This window comes from Bombus fervidus, chromosome 15 (genome assembly GCF_041682495.2).
Source record: "Bombus fervidus isolate BK054 chromosome 15, iyBomFerv1, whole genome shotgun sequence".
NCBI lineage: Eukaryota > Metazoa > Arthropoda > Insecta > Hymenoptera > Apidae > Bombus > Bombus fervidus.
Genome location: NC_091531.1, coordinates 6273883 through 6292952, shown reverse-complemented (window position 1 = coordinate 6292952; position 19070 = coordinate 6273883). Strand labels below are relative to the sequence as shown.

Genomic DNA, 19070 nt, shown 5'->3' with positions numbered 1-19070 from the left:
TTTAGATAAAGCAAGGAATAAAACAAAAATATAGTTTTTGTTGATTTTCCGTTGCCATCATTCGTTGAATACTTAAGATGATAAACAATGATCCTACATCCTTGACACGTTTGGTGTGGACACCTGATGAATAGTAATTAACTAATCGAAAGTTAGACGCAACATGATTTTGCATTCAGCAGATGGTGGATTATTCTCAGATGAGGACAAAAAAAAACAAACGAATGTAAAGATCGAAATGAAATGTAAATATTAGTTGATCAAAGTGCACATTCCTTTTTTGCCATTAGTCATTGATTTGAATGCTAAAACAGTATGATTCATGTTTATATTAATAAATCTAGTCAGACAAACGAAGGAAGAAAAGTATGTAATTCCAATTAATTCGCGTCATTAGACCAATTAATTTGCGAAGCAAACACAACACATTGTAACTTGTAACATCTTTTATACAAATAAAATTAACGATTGTATATTTAACAATCATATAATAACAATCTAATGAAATTTTCCAACATGGTCAATTCGCGTCACTAGAGATTAATTTGTGAGGGAAAAATAATACACGACTTATAATATTTTTATATAAATACAATTTATATAAAATATATAATATAAAATATATAATACATTAACAGATATTATATATTAAAAATCTAAGGAAATTTCTCAACACGGTGAATTAAAAGTTTTTGCATAATTAATTAAAGTTTTCTTCTTTTATACATGTAATTTGTGATGTATGGACTATAGATATCTAGTAATAAAATATTAATCATTGCACTATGGATAGATAAACATATTTACATTTTTATAAACACAGCTAATGAAATATAGGTCTTACGGTTTACATTAATGGAATCTGAAGAAATTATTCTATAGAAAATTTGTGACTCATAGGGGTTTAATAATACAATATTAATCATTAGACGGCGGATATTTACACAAAATGAAAATTTACAGTTAAAAAAAATATACAAATCATGGTTAGTATACAGATCACATCGGTACACACCATATGTTTGAATCTAAGGAAATTTGTTTCGCTAGTGTTTTAGAAATATCTCTTTGTATCTCATTATATTCTATTAGAAATCAGCAGCCTATTAATCATATATATATCTTAAAAAATAAAAAGAAAATTAAAATTAGATTTGTCTAAGATTCAATTGCATACATCTTCATTAGAAGTCCGTCTCCTTGTGTTTTCACTCATAATAGAAGGTATTGATGAACAGTCAGTTTCATTATCTATATATTCCATGTGTTCTAAATGTGTTTTATTCCTCATAGAAAACTGAATTATTCTGAAACATAATTGAAGTTGAATATATGAATACACGTGTTAGTCTAATAAAATGCTTTATATTTTCATCTTATAAATTCTTTATACTCACAGAATAAGAATTAGAATGGACACTTGAGTGACAAAGGTCAGCCAATAAATTGAGTTAGGTGCTGAGTCTATGGTTGCATTATATAGCTGGGAATATAGTATGCCACTGAACAAAGGTACTGCGTTATCACAAACTGATAAAATTGCGAATACCTTCCCTGTGAATTGCCATGAGAATTGTTAATATGAAATATTAAAATGAAATTGATAATCTGAAGACAATCAATCGTTTGAAAAATTAAAATTTTGCAAAGTTATGATTATATTTGACATTATAATCAAGGAAAATTATTATTTAAAAGACTTATTCTCAATTTTGAGAAAAGATATCACAATTTATATAAGTACCTCGTTCGTCCGCAGGAACTAGTTTTGAGGTCATTGACCTCAGGACTGGTGCCACTATTGGTCCAAGAGCAGCTACAGTAGCACCTGAAATTATAAAATATGTTTATTGTACAATTATTCTCGAATCTAATTTCCAAAATCTTAATTTATTTTAAAAAACATTTCGTATAATTTTATTAATTAGTTTTACTCTTCATACTATAGAAATAGAAAATCAAAAAAAATATTTTAAAAAATGGTAACTATTTTTAGTTGCACTTGATGATTATGTTAACGAATAATTGTAGTTTCTTATTACCAACATAGAATAATTCTGGTTTCTCGGCTAAGACGAATATTACTCTTCCAGAAGCATGAGCAATAGCGCCAATGGCTACCATAATAGTATCCCTAATTCCCATCAGTTTGCTCATTACTGGCACGCCGATTAGCATTGCTGAAATAAAGATAAAGTTACGCCAATGCATTTCAGCGTCGTGATTATTCAATGACTGTTTCTCACAGAGAAAACCACTCTTTCAGCCAGTGAAAGTACTCTAACTGAGAATGTCAACTTTCACTGATATGAAACAGCATGGGAAATATTTGTGTGACTGGATGTTTAGCTTCCTTCGGACAAATTATGATGGTTATAATAATTTTTAGACTCTATCATCAGCTATAAGCTTCTCGCAAATTTTTCGCATTTTATATAAGAATATTTTCACAATAATAAAAAATTTGCCATTTAAGCTTCTGCAAATTCTTATAAAAATTTGTAAAAAGAAATTGCTAATTGGTAATAAGGCTCAAAACTCAGTCCTAAAAGGTACACAAACTACGTACATACATATATCTTTTCATAAAAGCGAGAATAAGTTTTCTAAATTACAATAAATCTTACTTTAAATTGACTTCAATTTCAATTCTTTTAAAAATAATTGTAGCTTTACCAAATTTCAATTTGTCAAATAATTGACTGTGTGATAAGTTTCTATACAGTTTTCTATACGATATTCGTCACAAATTTTTTAAAGAGAACAAATCTTATTGCAACTGACCTATCACAAAGGTAGCTGATTGGAATGTTCTGAAATTGCTAAATTTTCTCACGTCCCACTTGAATTTCAATTGAGTATACAAGAAACTCATAGGTTTCTCGTCTCTTTGGAAAGTATATAGCATCATGATGACCAGCAGAAGCCACAGGTGAAGCTTTCCATGATTTGTCCTGTTCTTGGTCATTGTCCTCACAGTTGCCACCACGTGTTTCTTATCAAAATAGTCAGTTAACAAATTAGTACCTGCTAGTGACTGTTGCTGAGGTAGTGTTTGCCACTTTAGCCTAACCAGTGAGTACAAAATGGCTAAAGCTAATAAAGTGGCGTTTATGCTGAACATTACGGTATAGGATGATTTGACAACATTTGAGTAGAGATAAGAGCCCAGAGCCACACCTGAAATAAAAAATGTATTATTTACATTTCCTCCTTTTTTCTAATATATATTTAATACTTTATTAATGTTAATTATTAATTTTTCGTTTTTTATTAATAAATTGTGCATGTTCATCATTTACAAGTTATCTTCTGTCAAAACTTCTTTTCTGTTTGCCTTAAAATGGTCAATCTCTAAAGTATCTTGTCATTTTGTCCCGCATCATAAAATATCCATAGTGAAGTTATAATATTTGAGTCTTGTCTCTTTTCATATCTCCATAAACATATAAATTTGCATAAACATCCACAATTCATTTATTAATACATAAATCCTCAAAATCATCATACTTTTCAAAACTAAGTAAAATATAGAATTTCATTTACCAGTAGGCATAGTGCTGAGGTAAACCACATCTAAAATGGTAATCCTTAGGGTTCTTTGTTGAACGGATGATATGTCTGATATATATGCAAAACAGGAACCAAAAATAGCAACATCTCCTCCTAACATGCCCATGGGAAGACTCGCTGTATATACTATAGTATTTAGATCCCATGTATCCATCATGGAATTGATTACAACCATAAAAGAATAGATGAACTTTCCTAGTAGCCCAACAATTAACGGCAATTTTCGACCACGTCGATCGCTCCAGTTCCCAAAAAATAGAGCTAGTATTATAGGGACCACGTGGCCTGCTATGTTGTTCCATTGATGGAAACTCGACACTGTTACCTGAAAATGTTCATATTTTATTGTAGAAAAATATATATAGTGTGTCCCAAGTCTTAAAAGTTGAACTTCATCAATATATTCAAAGTATTTCATGCGCTTGGCTCTTTGCCTATATATTTCTACCTCCCACCCACTTGTCAAGATTCCACTCGCATATCCCCTCTTATATCTAATATTAAAAATTAAACATATATCTGGATTGGAATTTTTATATAGATGTAGTGTGTAAAAAAATTTAACAGGGAATTAGAAAATTATAATAGAGAATTTGTTAAATTATATATATATATATATATATATATATATCACATTTTTTATTATACTATTGCTGATCTACATTTTGCTTGATTATATCCATGAAACATACCACGTGTGGCTTATAAATTCTACAATGCCCAGTGTAATAAAATATTCTATCTTTTCTTAATATCATTTACTATTATATCTAACAAGTAACATCATATTATATTTTATTAAGAATTTTTTCATTTTATCAGAATATTATATATATATATATATAAGACTAAACAGTACTCAATTTTGCAATGCTGATACCATTGAAAAAAATTAACATATTTCGATTAAAAAATTCGGACCTTACATCATCGTCATATTTATCTCACAATGTTAAAAATGTTTGTTCTTCTCAAGTGCTTACATTCTTATCTTAAGTATTGCGGCAAATATATCGTTCATGAATCTTGTAAAATATATCGTCATTATTGTTTTTTTTCTCTCGCACTCTATCAGCGCAACGAATCTTAAAAAATTTTTTTTTAATTATTCGAGCGAGATGGGTTTCAAGATACATTCCTGTTCTTAATCCTCCCGACTTTTTTAGATTACACGGTGCATGTATTACACGTACCTGTACTTTGGTGTTTATCGTCGCGTTATCCTTCAAATTAGCGCAAATTTCTTCCGAATAACCGTGATCCACTCGACACGCTTTGTAGACGAAAAAAGCTTGTTCCACGACAGAGGTGATCATGAATGCCATCATGTACAGCCACATCGTTGGCTCCACCGACACTTCCTCCATCCATCGGAAGTATTTTCTCCATTTTTGGCCGCGTATTGTATTCTCGTCTCGGTTCAACTAAGAAAAAAAAAAAAAAAAGGTCATTCGTCGTTTGTTAATTTTGGTGGAGGGACTGAAATAGCGATGGTGGAAATTCCATAGAAAAAAAATGGTAAAGCGTGGTCTGAAAAATATTACGATTAGGGAATATTCTCTTTGCTTTGTTCTCACTGTGATACTGTTATCTCGAAATTACATAGGAATTATACAAAAATTAATGGACTGTTTGACTTGCTTGATTTAATCGAATTATCTAATTGAATGCAATCATCAATTATTCAATTTTATATTGAACGAAGTAATTGTATCTAATTAAATTAAGAAAATAAATAGAAGATCATAATGGCATGGTGAGATTTGAAAATATCAGAATTTAATTTAACAATGAATAAATAGAACAGTAATTCGAGATACTAATCCCACAATTTAAGAACAATAATTCATTCGCTCTCTCAGGGATTAAAAATAATTATTATAATGGAATATTTAATAGTGAAAAAAAAAAATGTAAGTTAATTTGAATTGCTTTAAAATAAGGAAGGAAGCCAGTAATAAATATAAGAAATGGGAACAGAGAGGAAATGATAGAGAAACAGAAGTATCATTGATTTATTTACCTCGCTCATCATGATTATTGTTTATTTTAGAATGACGTTCGGTGTCAGAGACAAGACCGCCGATTGAACCATTTCACGTGATCATTCTGACTTTCTTACAGCTTGGTATCGTTTACGGTTAGAACTCTACGTCGAGATTCCGATTTCTTGCACTGAGATGGCATAAAAACTGCAAAGATAAGTAAAAACGGTGTCCCCCACTCTTTGCAGACACCGACTCTCTCTCTCTCTCTGCAACGAATATCATATAATTTCCTTATTAAAACATTTAGCCAACTATAAAATTGCATTAAAAGAGAAAAAGAAAATTACCGGTAAGATTCTTCATAGAAGAAATTCAACAGGGTAATAATTATTTTCATTTTTAAAACCAACTTGGATGAGATAATACGTGTTTTCTATAAATTTTCAAGTTAGTCGTAACATCTGAATTAAAATTATTTTCAAATATATATATCTTAAATAATTTTACTCGATCAAACTTTCAACGCTCGACGCTTCAAACAAAAATTATTATTATTAACTTAGTATTGACCTAAATTAACCACAGCCTAACCCTTCGCACTGGGGAGGAGTCATCGGTTCGTTTCACGCAGTGGAACTCGAAGCGTTCATGCCAATGCAATAGGTTCAATGGGTTACTAAACTTTTCATATATAACCTTACGAAACGTACAATGATCGACTTCGATTGGCTATAAGATTTTATTATCTCAAATTAGACCGCGTTCTCGGATCGCGTTGTCTTCGGCGTCAGTTTAAGCTAGGCAGTCGATGGCAATAGGAATATTATTTTCAAATTTGTTGAACCCTGTAAGCGTGGGACGCGGCAATAAAAGCTCGAGTCGAGCGAAGACCAGTCTGATTTTTCGTTATTAATCGACGAAATTATATGTAGTAATATCTCACATAGAATGAATGCTTGATGATAGAGAAACAGCGATGAAGATAGCATTTGAGATGTAAACATGCATAAAATATTAAAATACAACAGTTTTATATGTTACTTTGTATGTGAAATGATTTCAAGTTAGCTGTAAGGAATACGACAAATATACGGCCAATCGTCTCGATTTGTTCGACAGGCGCAAAGATTTGATATTAAAATACAAGTTGTATTAGAAGATTTCGTTATTCTAATTTATACTCGAAGGATCGACTTTTGGGAAACCTGATTGGTTACCCGAATATCTATAGATAATATTAAACGCGTAGAAAAATATATCTTTATTTAATATAATTCTAAAGAAACATGATCTTATAATTTTCACACGATTGTTCAAAGTAATGTGAGAATCATTTTAGAAAAATTAAAGTATCACACACGATCGATATTAACGAACCATCGTTCTCTCAATTTCCTACCGTCGATACGCAATTGAATTCTGTATCTCGTTTCACGTAATTCATTCCCAAGAAATAGCATTCTGTTTCGGTTAAATAACTACTGTCCTTATCATTGTATATGTATCGTTTTTTCGATCTACTAAACTCTAGCCTTTGAGCGATGATCTGTTTGGTGGAGTTCCCCCCTCAATGACCCACGGTCTTACGGGACATCTATTTGTCGATGATAAAAGTAAGCAATTTGTTTCGCAAAAAAATGATATAATTTAGAGCCCACAGAAATAAAATTTAAGAAGTGTTATTGTACAAAAAGTCGCTGATAGTGGAACCGACAGTTTTTTATATTAATTAATATAGTCTTATAATGAACCATATCAAACCTGATAAAAAAACCTACGTTATTCCACCACCAACTGAGTTGTGTCCTCATTAGTGTTTCGTGTACTAGTCGAGTTCCTTTTTTACCGACAATATCGACGAAGAAATTGATGAAGAAAGAGGATGGATGTTAGAGAAAAGAAGGAAACATCCTGACCGGTCGTTGACGTGTACTTGTTTTTGCGTTCACGATTTCACCACTCGCGTATTTCAACACTCGGAAGTTACTATTTAGTTAACTGTTATCGGTTATCGCAGCTTATTGTGGTTTGTAATTAAAAATGAGAAAGCAACGTTCTCGATAACTAAAAATGGTCGTTGATTTGTTACAGACAGGTAATTTATCTGTAAATTAATCTTGATTTTTCAAAATTTTAAGCAATTTTACAACTCGTTCGTACCAAGACAGATTCATAATACAACGAAACTCTCTGTTTGCTTAATATGTACACAGTTGATTAACCCGTTGTAAAGATCAACGATCACTTAAACGAAATATACTATTGGGTTGGCAACTAAGTAATTGCGGATTTTGTCAATACAGCCTAATGGCAATCACTTAGTTGCCACATCAATACTTACGTAAGAGCAAAATTATTGAAGGAGATAAATAAAACGATTTACGTATCTTTTAGTCGTAACAAAAAATATGTATGAAAGCGATAAATGCAGTAGAGCCTGCATTATATGAACACCCGTTATGTGGATCTCCTATCATACGAACAATATATTTCCTATTACAGTACTATATTTAAACATACCAAGCGTTTACATGTTTGCTTCTATAGAGTTTCTACTAATTGTAGGCTTAATTACGAACGATGACATGATTAGAATTCATAAAAAATTGGGTTTAGAAGACTGCATGAAAAACGAAACATTTAAATTTAATAAATTTAATAAATTTAAAAATTTTCGCTGCATTAAATGGTAGGAAAAAATTAGAAAATGAACATTCTTATTATAGAATTGGGTGGAAATTATTATATGTAGCCTTGTAATACGAGATCTCTGTTTAACGCAACAGAGTGATATCAATTCCAGTAATTCGATAAAAATTAGAATAATCGAGCATATTTTATCGACGAAGTTATTATCTATCCACAGCAGTAACGAAAATATACAATCTCATTTCGAGGCAAAATGTAAACACCATAAAACTAATTGTATCGAAGAAATTATGCGATTTAGCTGGCAAAAAAATTTCGTCGATAAAAAAGGAGGATCGAAAAATATTGTCTTTTTGATTTTGTATTCTACGTGTACAGTTACTGTTGTATTATGTGAAGATTCACATTTTTACGCCAGCACTTTGGTCTCCTGGAGGTTTTGAGTTTGGTACTTCATAGTAGCCAATTGCGAAAATCAGAAAGCCAAAAGCAATGTCTACGACTAGGAAATTATAAATAATTCACTACGGAAGAGAACAATTTACCATAATACTAAGAATACTTCGATTTCTCCGAATTTCATAAAACTGTAAGAGCAAGACGACAAAGAAAAATTTAACAGAAGAAATATTGAATAAAGTCTTTTGAAGCTTCCTTTCGCCACCATGGTGTAGAAGAAGTAGAATTTAATAACATAAATTGACAAAGAAATCTTCCGATAATGAAACGTAGAGTTGATGCAACTTGTCTTTGATGAGACATTTTATTAACGTATATACCTAACGTATATATCTTTATTTCCTAATTGAGTGTTTCTTCATCAGATATACGTATCATTCTAATAATAACATATAATTATAAATAATAATACATTTTTATAACGCAAAATTTAAATTTTTATTCTAAATCGATCGCTATGTAAATGGTATAAAATATAACGTTGCACAAATATTTTGTGTTATCCTTCTACATGTATCGTGTAATAGTATGCCGATTTACCTGTGTCACATGTTCACCAACAGCAAGTTCAATGATCCAGTTACACGTTAATGGTGGCACAATAACGATAATAGTGGTTCATAAGAAACAATATCTTTCGAATCATATCGTAAAGAATAGAAAAGAAAATATATTAGAAGCGTGTTAAATCATACTGGCAGCAGTAGCACGATAACCACGTGCCACTGCTAGACACTCGAGAACTGCTATCGACCGTACATAGTGATATAGCAAGTGCTGCCAACGTTTGACTTCCAACTACCCCACGTAACAAGGAACATTTAGCGTAGTAAAGACTAGACTTGATTCAGTTTCGTAACTGTACATGCGTAGTTGAGTGAAAGAGATTCGAATCAGCCACAGCAATCACTTTCAATCTTCACACCAACAATTCTACGTAATTTTATATTGAACTGTATCAAATGGTACTTTCAGCGTGGCTCGAGTGCTATTTCATTTGCATGTTCAGGGATTAATAAATATTATTCGTAAAAGAGGATTGGAGGAAAGCGCGGGAAGTAGGAAACGGTTTAAAACATATTATCGTTTTCGAGTGAAATAAAATTGACTCGTGTTGAACTGTAGAAAAGCTAACTACACTTCAATCTCGATGATTTTTGGGTATATTGTAGAAATCGATATTTTCAATAATTCGTTCCTATATACAGGGTGTCCAGGAAATTTAAGGAGTAATTGTTGAAGTCGAAATAAGACGAGAATCAAGAATAAGGAATTGCGTTTTCGGCTTTGCTTTTTGGTTATTGACGATTAAAAATCGGCCGCGAGCTAACCTTCTTACACCAACGAAAGAAAGTCAGTTTTAAGCAGCGGGGCGCACAATGATGCTCAGAGCGAACGACACACGAGCGGTAGCTTACCTCGTACAAGTCGTAGAGAAATAGAAAATGGTTTTACTCGTGGAAATCCATAAGAGATTTAAATGGAGTTATTTAATTCTATTGGATTGGCAACTAAGTGATTGCGGATTTTGTCATTAGGTGGTAACGACAAAATCCGCAATTACATAGTTGCCAACACTGAATTCTTATTTATAGTAAACAACAAAAATACTTATTTTTATTAGTTACACTTCTAAATTATATCTGAATTATATTTCATTAATGTAATATACCACAGACGCATTGATACGAACACCTAGTCAGGTTCGCAGCCAATTAGCTCATATTACTTGCCATATAATTAATAATTATATCAGTTATACGTTTAATTGCTTCGCTGTATAGTGATACAATTAGTAATTATATATCAAATAATACCGATTGCCCGGGTCTCACCACGAGGAGGTGCTGCGAGTGGAGACCCACCCTAACCGCGACCCATCCACCCTCCTTTTACGCAAAAAAGTCTAAAATTTATTTATCGTCAAGTAAATGCTCCTTTTGCTGTGCGTTTCTATTATCTTCGAAACAGACAGCAAAAGGAGCTTTGAGATGAAAAACCGACGCGAAAACTAGACCTGACTAGGGCTCGTGCAACTAAAAATCTAATATATACAATGTCATGCTTTTTCTACCATGCCATACTTCTTACTACTATATCAACCTATCTATTGGGTTGACAACCCAATACTATCGATTACATATATTTTACCTACTTACATAGAACACTATGTCAAAGTAATCTACCTAACCATAAATTACAGCTACGTAAAAGTCTTAACATCTACTTTAATCCGTCTACGTAATAATCTGAATGTAACAAAGGGAAAGGGAATGGATGATATCAAGGGAGTATGAGAGAGCTTTTTGCGAGAGATTCGATAGCACAAACTTGACGAGAACTCGATGCCATACAAGACTGCGAAACAAATTCAATCTGCGAAAGATTAGTAAAATTCTGTAAAATATGTATAATTATTGAAAATGCTGCGAGATACTCCAACGTGTCATTGGAATGCATTTTATGTAAATTGGTGAATCTGAAACAAACTCGTTTGCTGGATTAGTACTTGGAAAAAAATCTCAGACAGCTTTGAAATGAGAATATCTAAAAATAAAGTAATAATTGTCAATTAGATTAAATTGCTGTTGACAAATTTTTGGAGCAAAAATAGAAAATCGTTTGTATCTTTTTAGCCAAAAATAGGAAATTTGAAAGCGAGTATTTTAAGTAATTGAGTTTCAAGTAATTGAATTTGAACTGAAGTAAAAATTGAAAATCTGATTCGAATACAAAGATGAGAGAAAAATCGATTAATATAAAATCGCTAGCTCTTGCCTTTTAACTTTTACTGTCTGTTATTTCTATCTGTTTTTCGTGTTGTTATTTTCTTCTTCTTTATATTATTATTATATTTTTATTTATCGTTATCTTATTGTTATTTCTTATGGAATGTTTTTCTTATCGTTACTTTCTTCTTATTTATATTATTATTATATCGTTCTTTATTGCTATATTATTTTTATTTAGTACAGTTAACAAACCTAAAGATGTGCACATAAATCATTTTGTGCAAAATTGTTGTTACAAACGAACGGTGATCGCGAATGAACTTTTGTTTCACGCAAATGAAATTCGAATATTTATAAAATTCTACATTACTGTCAAAAAACTGACAATATCGCGGTCGAAAAGATTCTAAAAGTTATGTTTCTAAGAACGAACGATCAGCAGCATTAATTCTAATAGCAATGAATTAAATTTTGAAAAATATTTCCAGCCTTCGTAGCAATATTAAGATATTTCATTATAATATTTTGTTACGCATGAAATCGCTCACAATTTCATACATCTACATATATATTAAATATATATATATAAAATATAATTTAAAAAATATATACATATATTACATTCATAATAAAGTTCTGTATTTTAGCAGTCGTGGTAATGTTCATGCTGATAAAGGAATATATCTTGTAGCAGTATTTTCAGTAATAAACGTAGCAATAAGGGACACGTTAATAAGAAGCACGTTAAAAAGGGACGCGTTAATAAGGGACGCGTTAATAAGGGACGCGTTAATAAGGGACGCGTTAATAAGGGACGCGTTAATAAGGGACGCGTTAATAAGGGATGCGTTAATAAGGGACGCGTTAATAAGGGGCACGTTAATAAGTAGCACGTTAGTAAGAAGTGCATTAATAAGGGGGACATTAAGTGACGCGTTAATAAGGGGGCAATAAGGGGCGCGTTAACAAGGGGGACATTAATGGGCGCGTTAACAAGGGGGACATTAAGGGGCGCGTTAACAAGGGGGACATTAATGGGCGCGTTAACAAGGGGGACATTAAGGGGCGCGTTAACAAGGGGGACATTAAGGGGCGCGTTAACAAGGGGGACATTAAGGGGCGCGTTAACATGGGGGACATTAAGGGGCGCTGAAAAAGAAACAAAGCAGTAGCCAGAAGGGCTACTAAAATTCGATCGCCTTCCACTCTATATAAACCCGATCAACAAACCGTGAGTGGAAAGGAATATTCTTATTTCGCAACGCTAATTTACTACTAATATTTATAAAGCAGAAAGTTCTCAAAATCAAACGCGATGAGTGCTTCGTTTTATATCTGCAATATCAATAAATCTACCATTAAAAAAAAAAAAAAAAAAAAATTCTGAAAATTCGCGAAATTTGATACGCAACGCTAATAAATATAAATCTACGCACTCGTATTTAAACAATACGCAACACTAATAGCGAACGATCGCAGTGCAACCATTTAGGAGGTTGCCGATCAACGATCACACTTGCACAGCTCTTGCAGCTGTATCGTGTGATCCAGGAACAGTGTCCGACAAATGCAGTCGGAGGGTTTGGGCATTTCGTAAACGCAACTCTACTTAAGAAAACGCGATCTTTCGTTATCGCAACGCTAACAGGAAAAATAAATAGAACTCGCGATGGAACAATATCGCAACGCTAACTCTTTTAAAGTGAATTCAATGAAAATTACTATTTACTATATAAAAAAGCTACTTTAAATATTCTGGTATTGCTATTTGCAATACTTTAAAATTAATTAAAAATCAACATTTTTATAATTGAATTTTAAACAATAGAAAACAGGACAAATTCTGATAGGTATATTTCTCTAAGAAATTCTAAAAATTCATAATAAAAATTACAAAAGACAATCGCGATGTCGTAATTCGCAACTCTAAAGCAAACGCGATTTATCATTTTATCGCGACTCTAATTCAAACCGTAATCATTTTCTCGCGACACTAATCAATAGCCGCGATGTTATTTCGCAACTCTAATTCAACCCGTAATTAATTTGTCGCCACACTAATAAAAAAAATCGCGATTTGCCCAATGGGACGATGGACCGATATATACATCGGCCAAAAACTACTACTACTATTACTACAAACACTAAAAGCGAGCATAGTGACAAAGTAGTAACGATAATGACTTCCCATGCTCTGGACGACCCAGAGGATGGGTAGCCATTGGTAGTTGCCCTCTTGAGTGACAGTTTGTCGGGCCTCTTCGGCATATAGCCTCTTCTTTCTTCGAGCGCAATGCCCGCTGAAACTTAAATCTAAGCTCGAGACTTCTAAATCGCAAACCAAAAAAAAACTTATAAAGGTGAAATAAAAATATAAACCGCGGAAGCTGATGGAAGTGCGCATGGACTGGCCAACGATCGCAGCTGTGATCGTTGCCCACTCGCACGTGCGTGCTCGAGCGATAAACGTTCGTTTCGAACCCACTCGCGACCGCGACCGCGAAATTCGAAAAATCGATAGGCAAAACCAGAGACGAGAGCATGCTCTACTCGTGCCAGTTTCACCGTCGATTTTTCAAATAAATTTCCAGAAACAGGTTGGTCACACGAAAACGTGCCTACCCGACCAGAGACTGTGCCAACCTGCCCGGCCCTACCTACTTACAATTAACAGACACACCAGAAAGTATACTACCTATCCTACCTAGCGCTATATTTAAAAAATTGCAAAACATGCACACCAACACACTCGCTCCACGGTTCTCACACAAACGCCCGGGTGCAAAGGTCCTACACTAGAGAGGACGTCCCGGGACGCCTCCGACACCCGAGCTTAACATACGCATGCATACTCTAAGGTACGTACCTTTTTCCTGAAATCGACTGACGAAGGCTAGCGACCATTGCGTGAAACGTGATAAAACACGTCTGAGGGAATTATATTTTGAAAATAAATATAAGTAAAGTTGGAATTATAATTGCAATTGATAGCAATATTAAGATGATATTATCAGAAATTGTGATTGTATCGAGACTTAAATTGAATCGATACGTGTCTCGACATTTTTAATATTCAAAGTTGTAAGGAATGAAAAAAGCGACGCAATTCCACGGCCTAATCACACACACACAGAATGTGGAAAATACGTCGTGCACGATACACTAACGCGTCGTCAGTCGCTGAGAAATTATTACATTACTTAATTCTAGATCATCGTGCCCAATGTCTTTCTCCCATTCAAGTAGCACCTGGGCACGTGAATGAGGTCCTGACAATGGGCACGGAAGGGGTTAAACCTGAAAATCCTGATCTAAAAAGATGATCAGTTTGTGTAATTTTTATTTAACGGACTAACTTTCTTTGATTTTATATTTTATTACTTCGTTTCTTATTAACTCTACTATATTCATTTAATAGTAAACAAGTAACTGTACTTTATTAATTTAATAAATCAGAAGGAAATTGTAATATTGCAAGAAAAGATAGCGTTAATCGAAAAAAGACTGAGACTCGATCAAGTAGAATTATTGACTCTAAATATATTACTAAGAAAGAAACAATCTCAGGCGATCTCTTTATCAAAGCATATATTCTAAAGTGCAGAAGCAGTGTTCAAAATTATCGCTTTGATTCAAACATCTGCCTGTCGCGAAGTGTCTTCTTGCACCTAAAATTTCACACATTCTTTTACGGGGAAAAATCAATTTTAACTGATATTTTAAATCCTAGCCAAAATGAAATAAACGAACGTGACTTAATATTGTCACGATCAATTCATTGCTTAAGATCAAGTGTATTTATGTCATACAGGTATATTCGTGTAGATATTTTCCATTTGCAAATATTCATACGGAATATTAACATGCATATCTATAAATAACACGAATATATTCTCAAGCGTATATGTTTAACCTAATTATTAAAAAACTAATTGTTATAATCGCGATGTGCAAGAAGACCTATCCTAAATAAATAAATTTGATAAAAGAGTGTTACTACTCACGGGTATAAAAAATACCCGCGGTCACTATGCTCGCAAAAAATTCTACGTATACAACCAGTCACCCGTGCCGATTCGGACCTTTCATCCTACGACATGATTGGGTGACCGGAGGAACAGAAACGCATGCGACTCACCGTTCGAAGCGGAGAAACAGAGGACGTACCATGGATGCTGCGCTGTCCCAGCGAATATCATCATGGAGATTAACGTCTGGCAGGAACCGTGGAGGGTCCAGTGGTGGAAATGAGGGTTGCGAAAAATCTATTACAGAATAAATCACGATGATTATTAAATTCGTATCTTTAGTAATAATAAAGATTGGAATTCTAATAAACTTTGATAAGTATAAAAAGTGAAACTCTAATATGAAAGTTAAAAATCTAAAAATTAATAATCTAATGATTTTTTTAAATACGATAGTCATTTGTTTCATAATTCGGTATTAAGAATTTAACACTTATTTTATTTTAACGAAAGAATAACCTGAGAAGATGCTAAGCTAATTTTTAATCAAATTGTATTTCTTAATTGATAGTGATCAAAGAAAAATATACAGAATGGACATAATTGAAGTACGATATTTAAAAATACTTACATTCTTGGCTTTTCAGCCACTGTTGAAACGTTCCCAAAGAAGATGAAGAAGTTGAAGCAGTGATATGTCTATAACAAAACATAAGACATCATTAATATCGTTAATACATAATAACAAATTTGAAACTTTAGCAATAATAAAGACTAAACTCTAATAAATATGTATATTGCAACTCTAATATAAAGGTTTGAGAACATTCAGTGATTTTTTATGCGTATCAGACAGTTTTATCGTACTTTAATATTAAGACTTTAAGACTTTATTTCAATTAAAAAGGACGTTTACAACTTTCTAAAATATCGATCATTTTTATTTTATAATTAACAATATTTCAAACCAAATATAATAAATAGACCAAATTGAAATACAATATATAAAACTACTTACATTCTTGAGCTCCTGGAGAGGCTTTATCCTCTTGAGGCAGGCACTGACTCTAATACCGAAAACGAATATTCAAAAAAATAAATATATAAAAAAAGAAAAATAAAAGACTACGTTATCGCGACCGTTTAAATTATGATCGGCGAACAAGAACTCTAATATCGCGTACGAATTTGATTAATAAAATTTTATTAACTTCGCGAGTGATTATTCGATCGAATTTAATCAAAACTATCGTGATTTGAAAATATTGAAAAGAAACTATCGCGTAGCAAACACTGACTCTACGACCGCATTGCGCGCGGTCACAAATATTCCCTGAAAATAAATCTGTTTAAGGGCGTAGTGGGTGGGGGTGGGGTTGGGGGATGGGGGGCGGAAAAGAACCGAAACATCGTTTGATAATTTCCTTTTTTCCCTATCGAACGTTTATTTAAAAAATACTGCTCTTTCTTTTACACTTAAAAATTATTATTAAGAAATTGGGACAAGTATGATAAATATTAGTTGAAAATTGTGAGATATTTCTCGATAGCGAACAAATGCTTACGAATACCGTGAATGCAATGCAATCGTCTGCTAGAATTATACTGTTCGCTATTAGAATACATACTGTGAATTTTCGTTATTAGAATACGAAATATGCATTCCACTAATACACTATAGTCGCGTGTTATAAATATTGGAAAATATTTGCAAGAATTCAAAAGTTCGCCACTAAATATACTTAAAGAATACTGCACAAACGCGCGCGATGCAAGTTACAATGTTGCATATACTTATGACGTTAACTGTAGTAAATTTACATAATATAACAAAATAATTTGATTTCGATACGTGAATGTTACGATAGCTATCGAAATAATGAAGTTATTAAGATTTCTATGTTTTAAACTCTGTCTACAAAAACAATCCAGTTTGAAAAAATAAGATAATTCGTGAAAAATTCGTATCGAATGAGAGAATGATTTCATATATCGGAAATAGAACAATGATTTATTTAATCGGTTTTACTTTCATCTTAGTATTGCAAATAATTAGGAAATTATATTTAAAATAATTTTATTATATTTAAATAATTTTCAAATAAATATAAATTGTATATTGAATATTACCCATGCTCGAATAAAACGGCAACAGAATCGTTCATACAGACCTGTCTGATGAAATAAATTAAATATTATCAAATTTCCATGAAAATTCATCGGATCGATCGTTAATCGTCGTTACAAATATAGTAATGAAGAACCGACGCCACCAATAAGTTAGAATACGTAACAGAGTTGACGCAACACGTGTTGTCGGTGCGAAATCAGCGACTGAATGACTCCTTGTACCTTAGTTCTGTTGTGCAACTTTCGAAGTGGTGGGGAAAGGGAGAGGACGCACAAACAGATACACAGTTAACGATTATACGCAGTTCCACATTGACGATCTACAGGAAAACAAATGTATACATCTACAAAAACATTCATCTTCTACGCAACGCTTATATGAATCTATTCAAATTTTAAAGCATGCATACATGCAAAATCTACATCCTACACAATGATTACATTGATTTTTCTAAACATCGTACAATAATTCGTAGCCCTACTGGCACCATTCGGTATCAAAGATACATTAATCTAACTTGGAACAAGAAAAAGAAACTGAAGCTATTGACACTGTATATACAATTTCGTGTCATGCGAAAGGAACAAAGAACGAATCGTTGTACTAAACTGTTTTAAACGTTCTATTTTCGCTACATTAAAGTTTTGAATATATCAAACAATTATAAAATCCGAAATGTCTGAATTAATTTTCCCCTGAAAGTAGGGAGACGCGAAAGAGAAACCGCGACCGATCAGAGAATAAAATAAAAATCTTTCGAAAAAATCAATGAACACACGTGACGCACTCCAGTTCACAAAGTAACCGCGAGTTTCACTGTGAAAGGAGGACAGATTTTTATATTTCGTGCCAAGTTAGATTAGTATCATTGTACAGACTGGGCTCACAATGGACTTGACATCGTAAGAACTTGTACAACGATATCTAACGATGTCTAACGATATCCAACGATATCCAACGATGTCCAATGATGTCCAATGATGTCCAACGATGTCCAACGAAGTCCAACGATGTCCAACGATGTCCCACGGTGTCCAACGGTGTCCCACGGTGTCCAACAGTGTCCCATGTTGTCCCACGGTGTCCAACGGTGTCCCACGATGTCCTACGATGTCCCACGTTGCAGTCCAGTCTAGATCCTCAAAAATTCTTTTCGTGGCTTTTTGTGATCCAAACTGGACCGACGATGTCGCACGGTGTCCCACGGTGTCCCACGTTGCAGTCCAGTCTGGAACATCCAAAATTCTTTTCGCGGCTTTTGGTGATCCAAACTGGACCGACGATGTCCCACGATGTCCAACGGTGTTCCATGTTGTCCAACGGTGTCCCACGTTGTCCCACGTTGTCCCACGGTGTCTAACGGTGTCCAACGGTGTCCCACGTTGCAGTCCAGTCAGGAACATCCAAAATTCTTTTCGCGGCTTTTGGTGATCCAAACTGGACCGACGGTGTCCCACGGTGTCCAACGATGTCCCATGTTGTCCAACGGTGTCCAACGGTGTTTAACGATGTCCAACGAAGTCCAACGAAGTCCAACGAAGTCCCACGGTGCCCAACGGTGTCCCACGAT

At 33.4% G+C, this 19070-nt stretch overlaps 1 protein-coding gene across 6 annotated transcripts; it reads right to left on the bottom strand.

Annotated features, from left to right (window-relative positions):
• Positions 1–570: 570 nt before the first annotated feature.
• On the bottom strand, positions 571–16521 carry LOC139994805 (probable peptidoglycan muropeptide transporter SLC46). 6 transcript variants are annotated; one of them, XM_072017752.1, is made up of 11 exons: positions 16388–16521; positions 16001–16068; positions 9210–9303; positions 5597–5819; positions 4767–4997; positions 3547–3898; positions 2785–3180; positions 2043–2180; positions 1745–1828; positions 1398–1554; positions 571–1307 (listed from the first exon to the last, which is right to left on the bottom strand). In XM_072017752.1, exons 4-11 carry the CDS (start codon positions 5606–5608, stop codon positions 1166–1168), a joined length of 1512 nt encoding a protein of 503 aa, XP_071873853.1. In that variant the 5' UTR covers positions 5609–5819; positions 9210–9303; positions 16001–16068; positions 16388–16521; the 3' UTR covers positions 571–1165. The 6 variants fall into 6 exon arrangements, with proteins under 6 accessions (XP_071873853.1, XP_071873858.1, XP_071873854.1 ...); XM_072017757.1 differs by having other exon boundaries at positions 5597–5765; XM_072017753.1 differs by lacking the exon at positions 9210–9303.
• Between the last annotated feature and the right edge of the window lie 2549 nt (positions 16522–19070).

Excerpts from the sequence above, each read along its gene's own strand:
- LOC139994805 (XM_072017752.1), bottom strand. Across the intron at positions 3,899-4,766 it reads CGATAAACACCAAAGTACAG|GTAACAGTGTCGAGTTTCCA; the intron begins GTACGTGTAATA and ends GAACATTTTCAG. Across the intron at positions 3,181-3,546 it reads CCTCAGCACTATGCCTACTG|GTGTGGCTCTGGGCTCTTAT; the intron begins GTAAATGAAATT and ends TTTTTATTTCAG.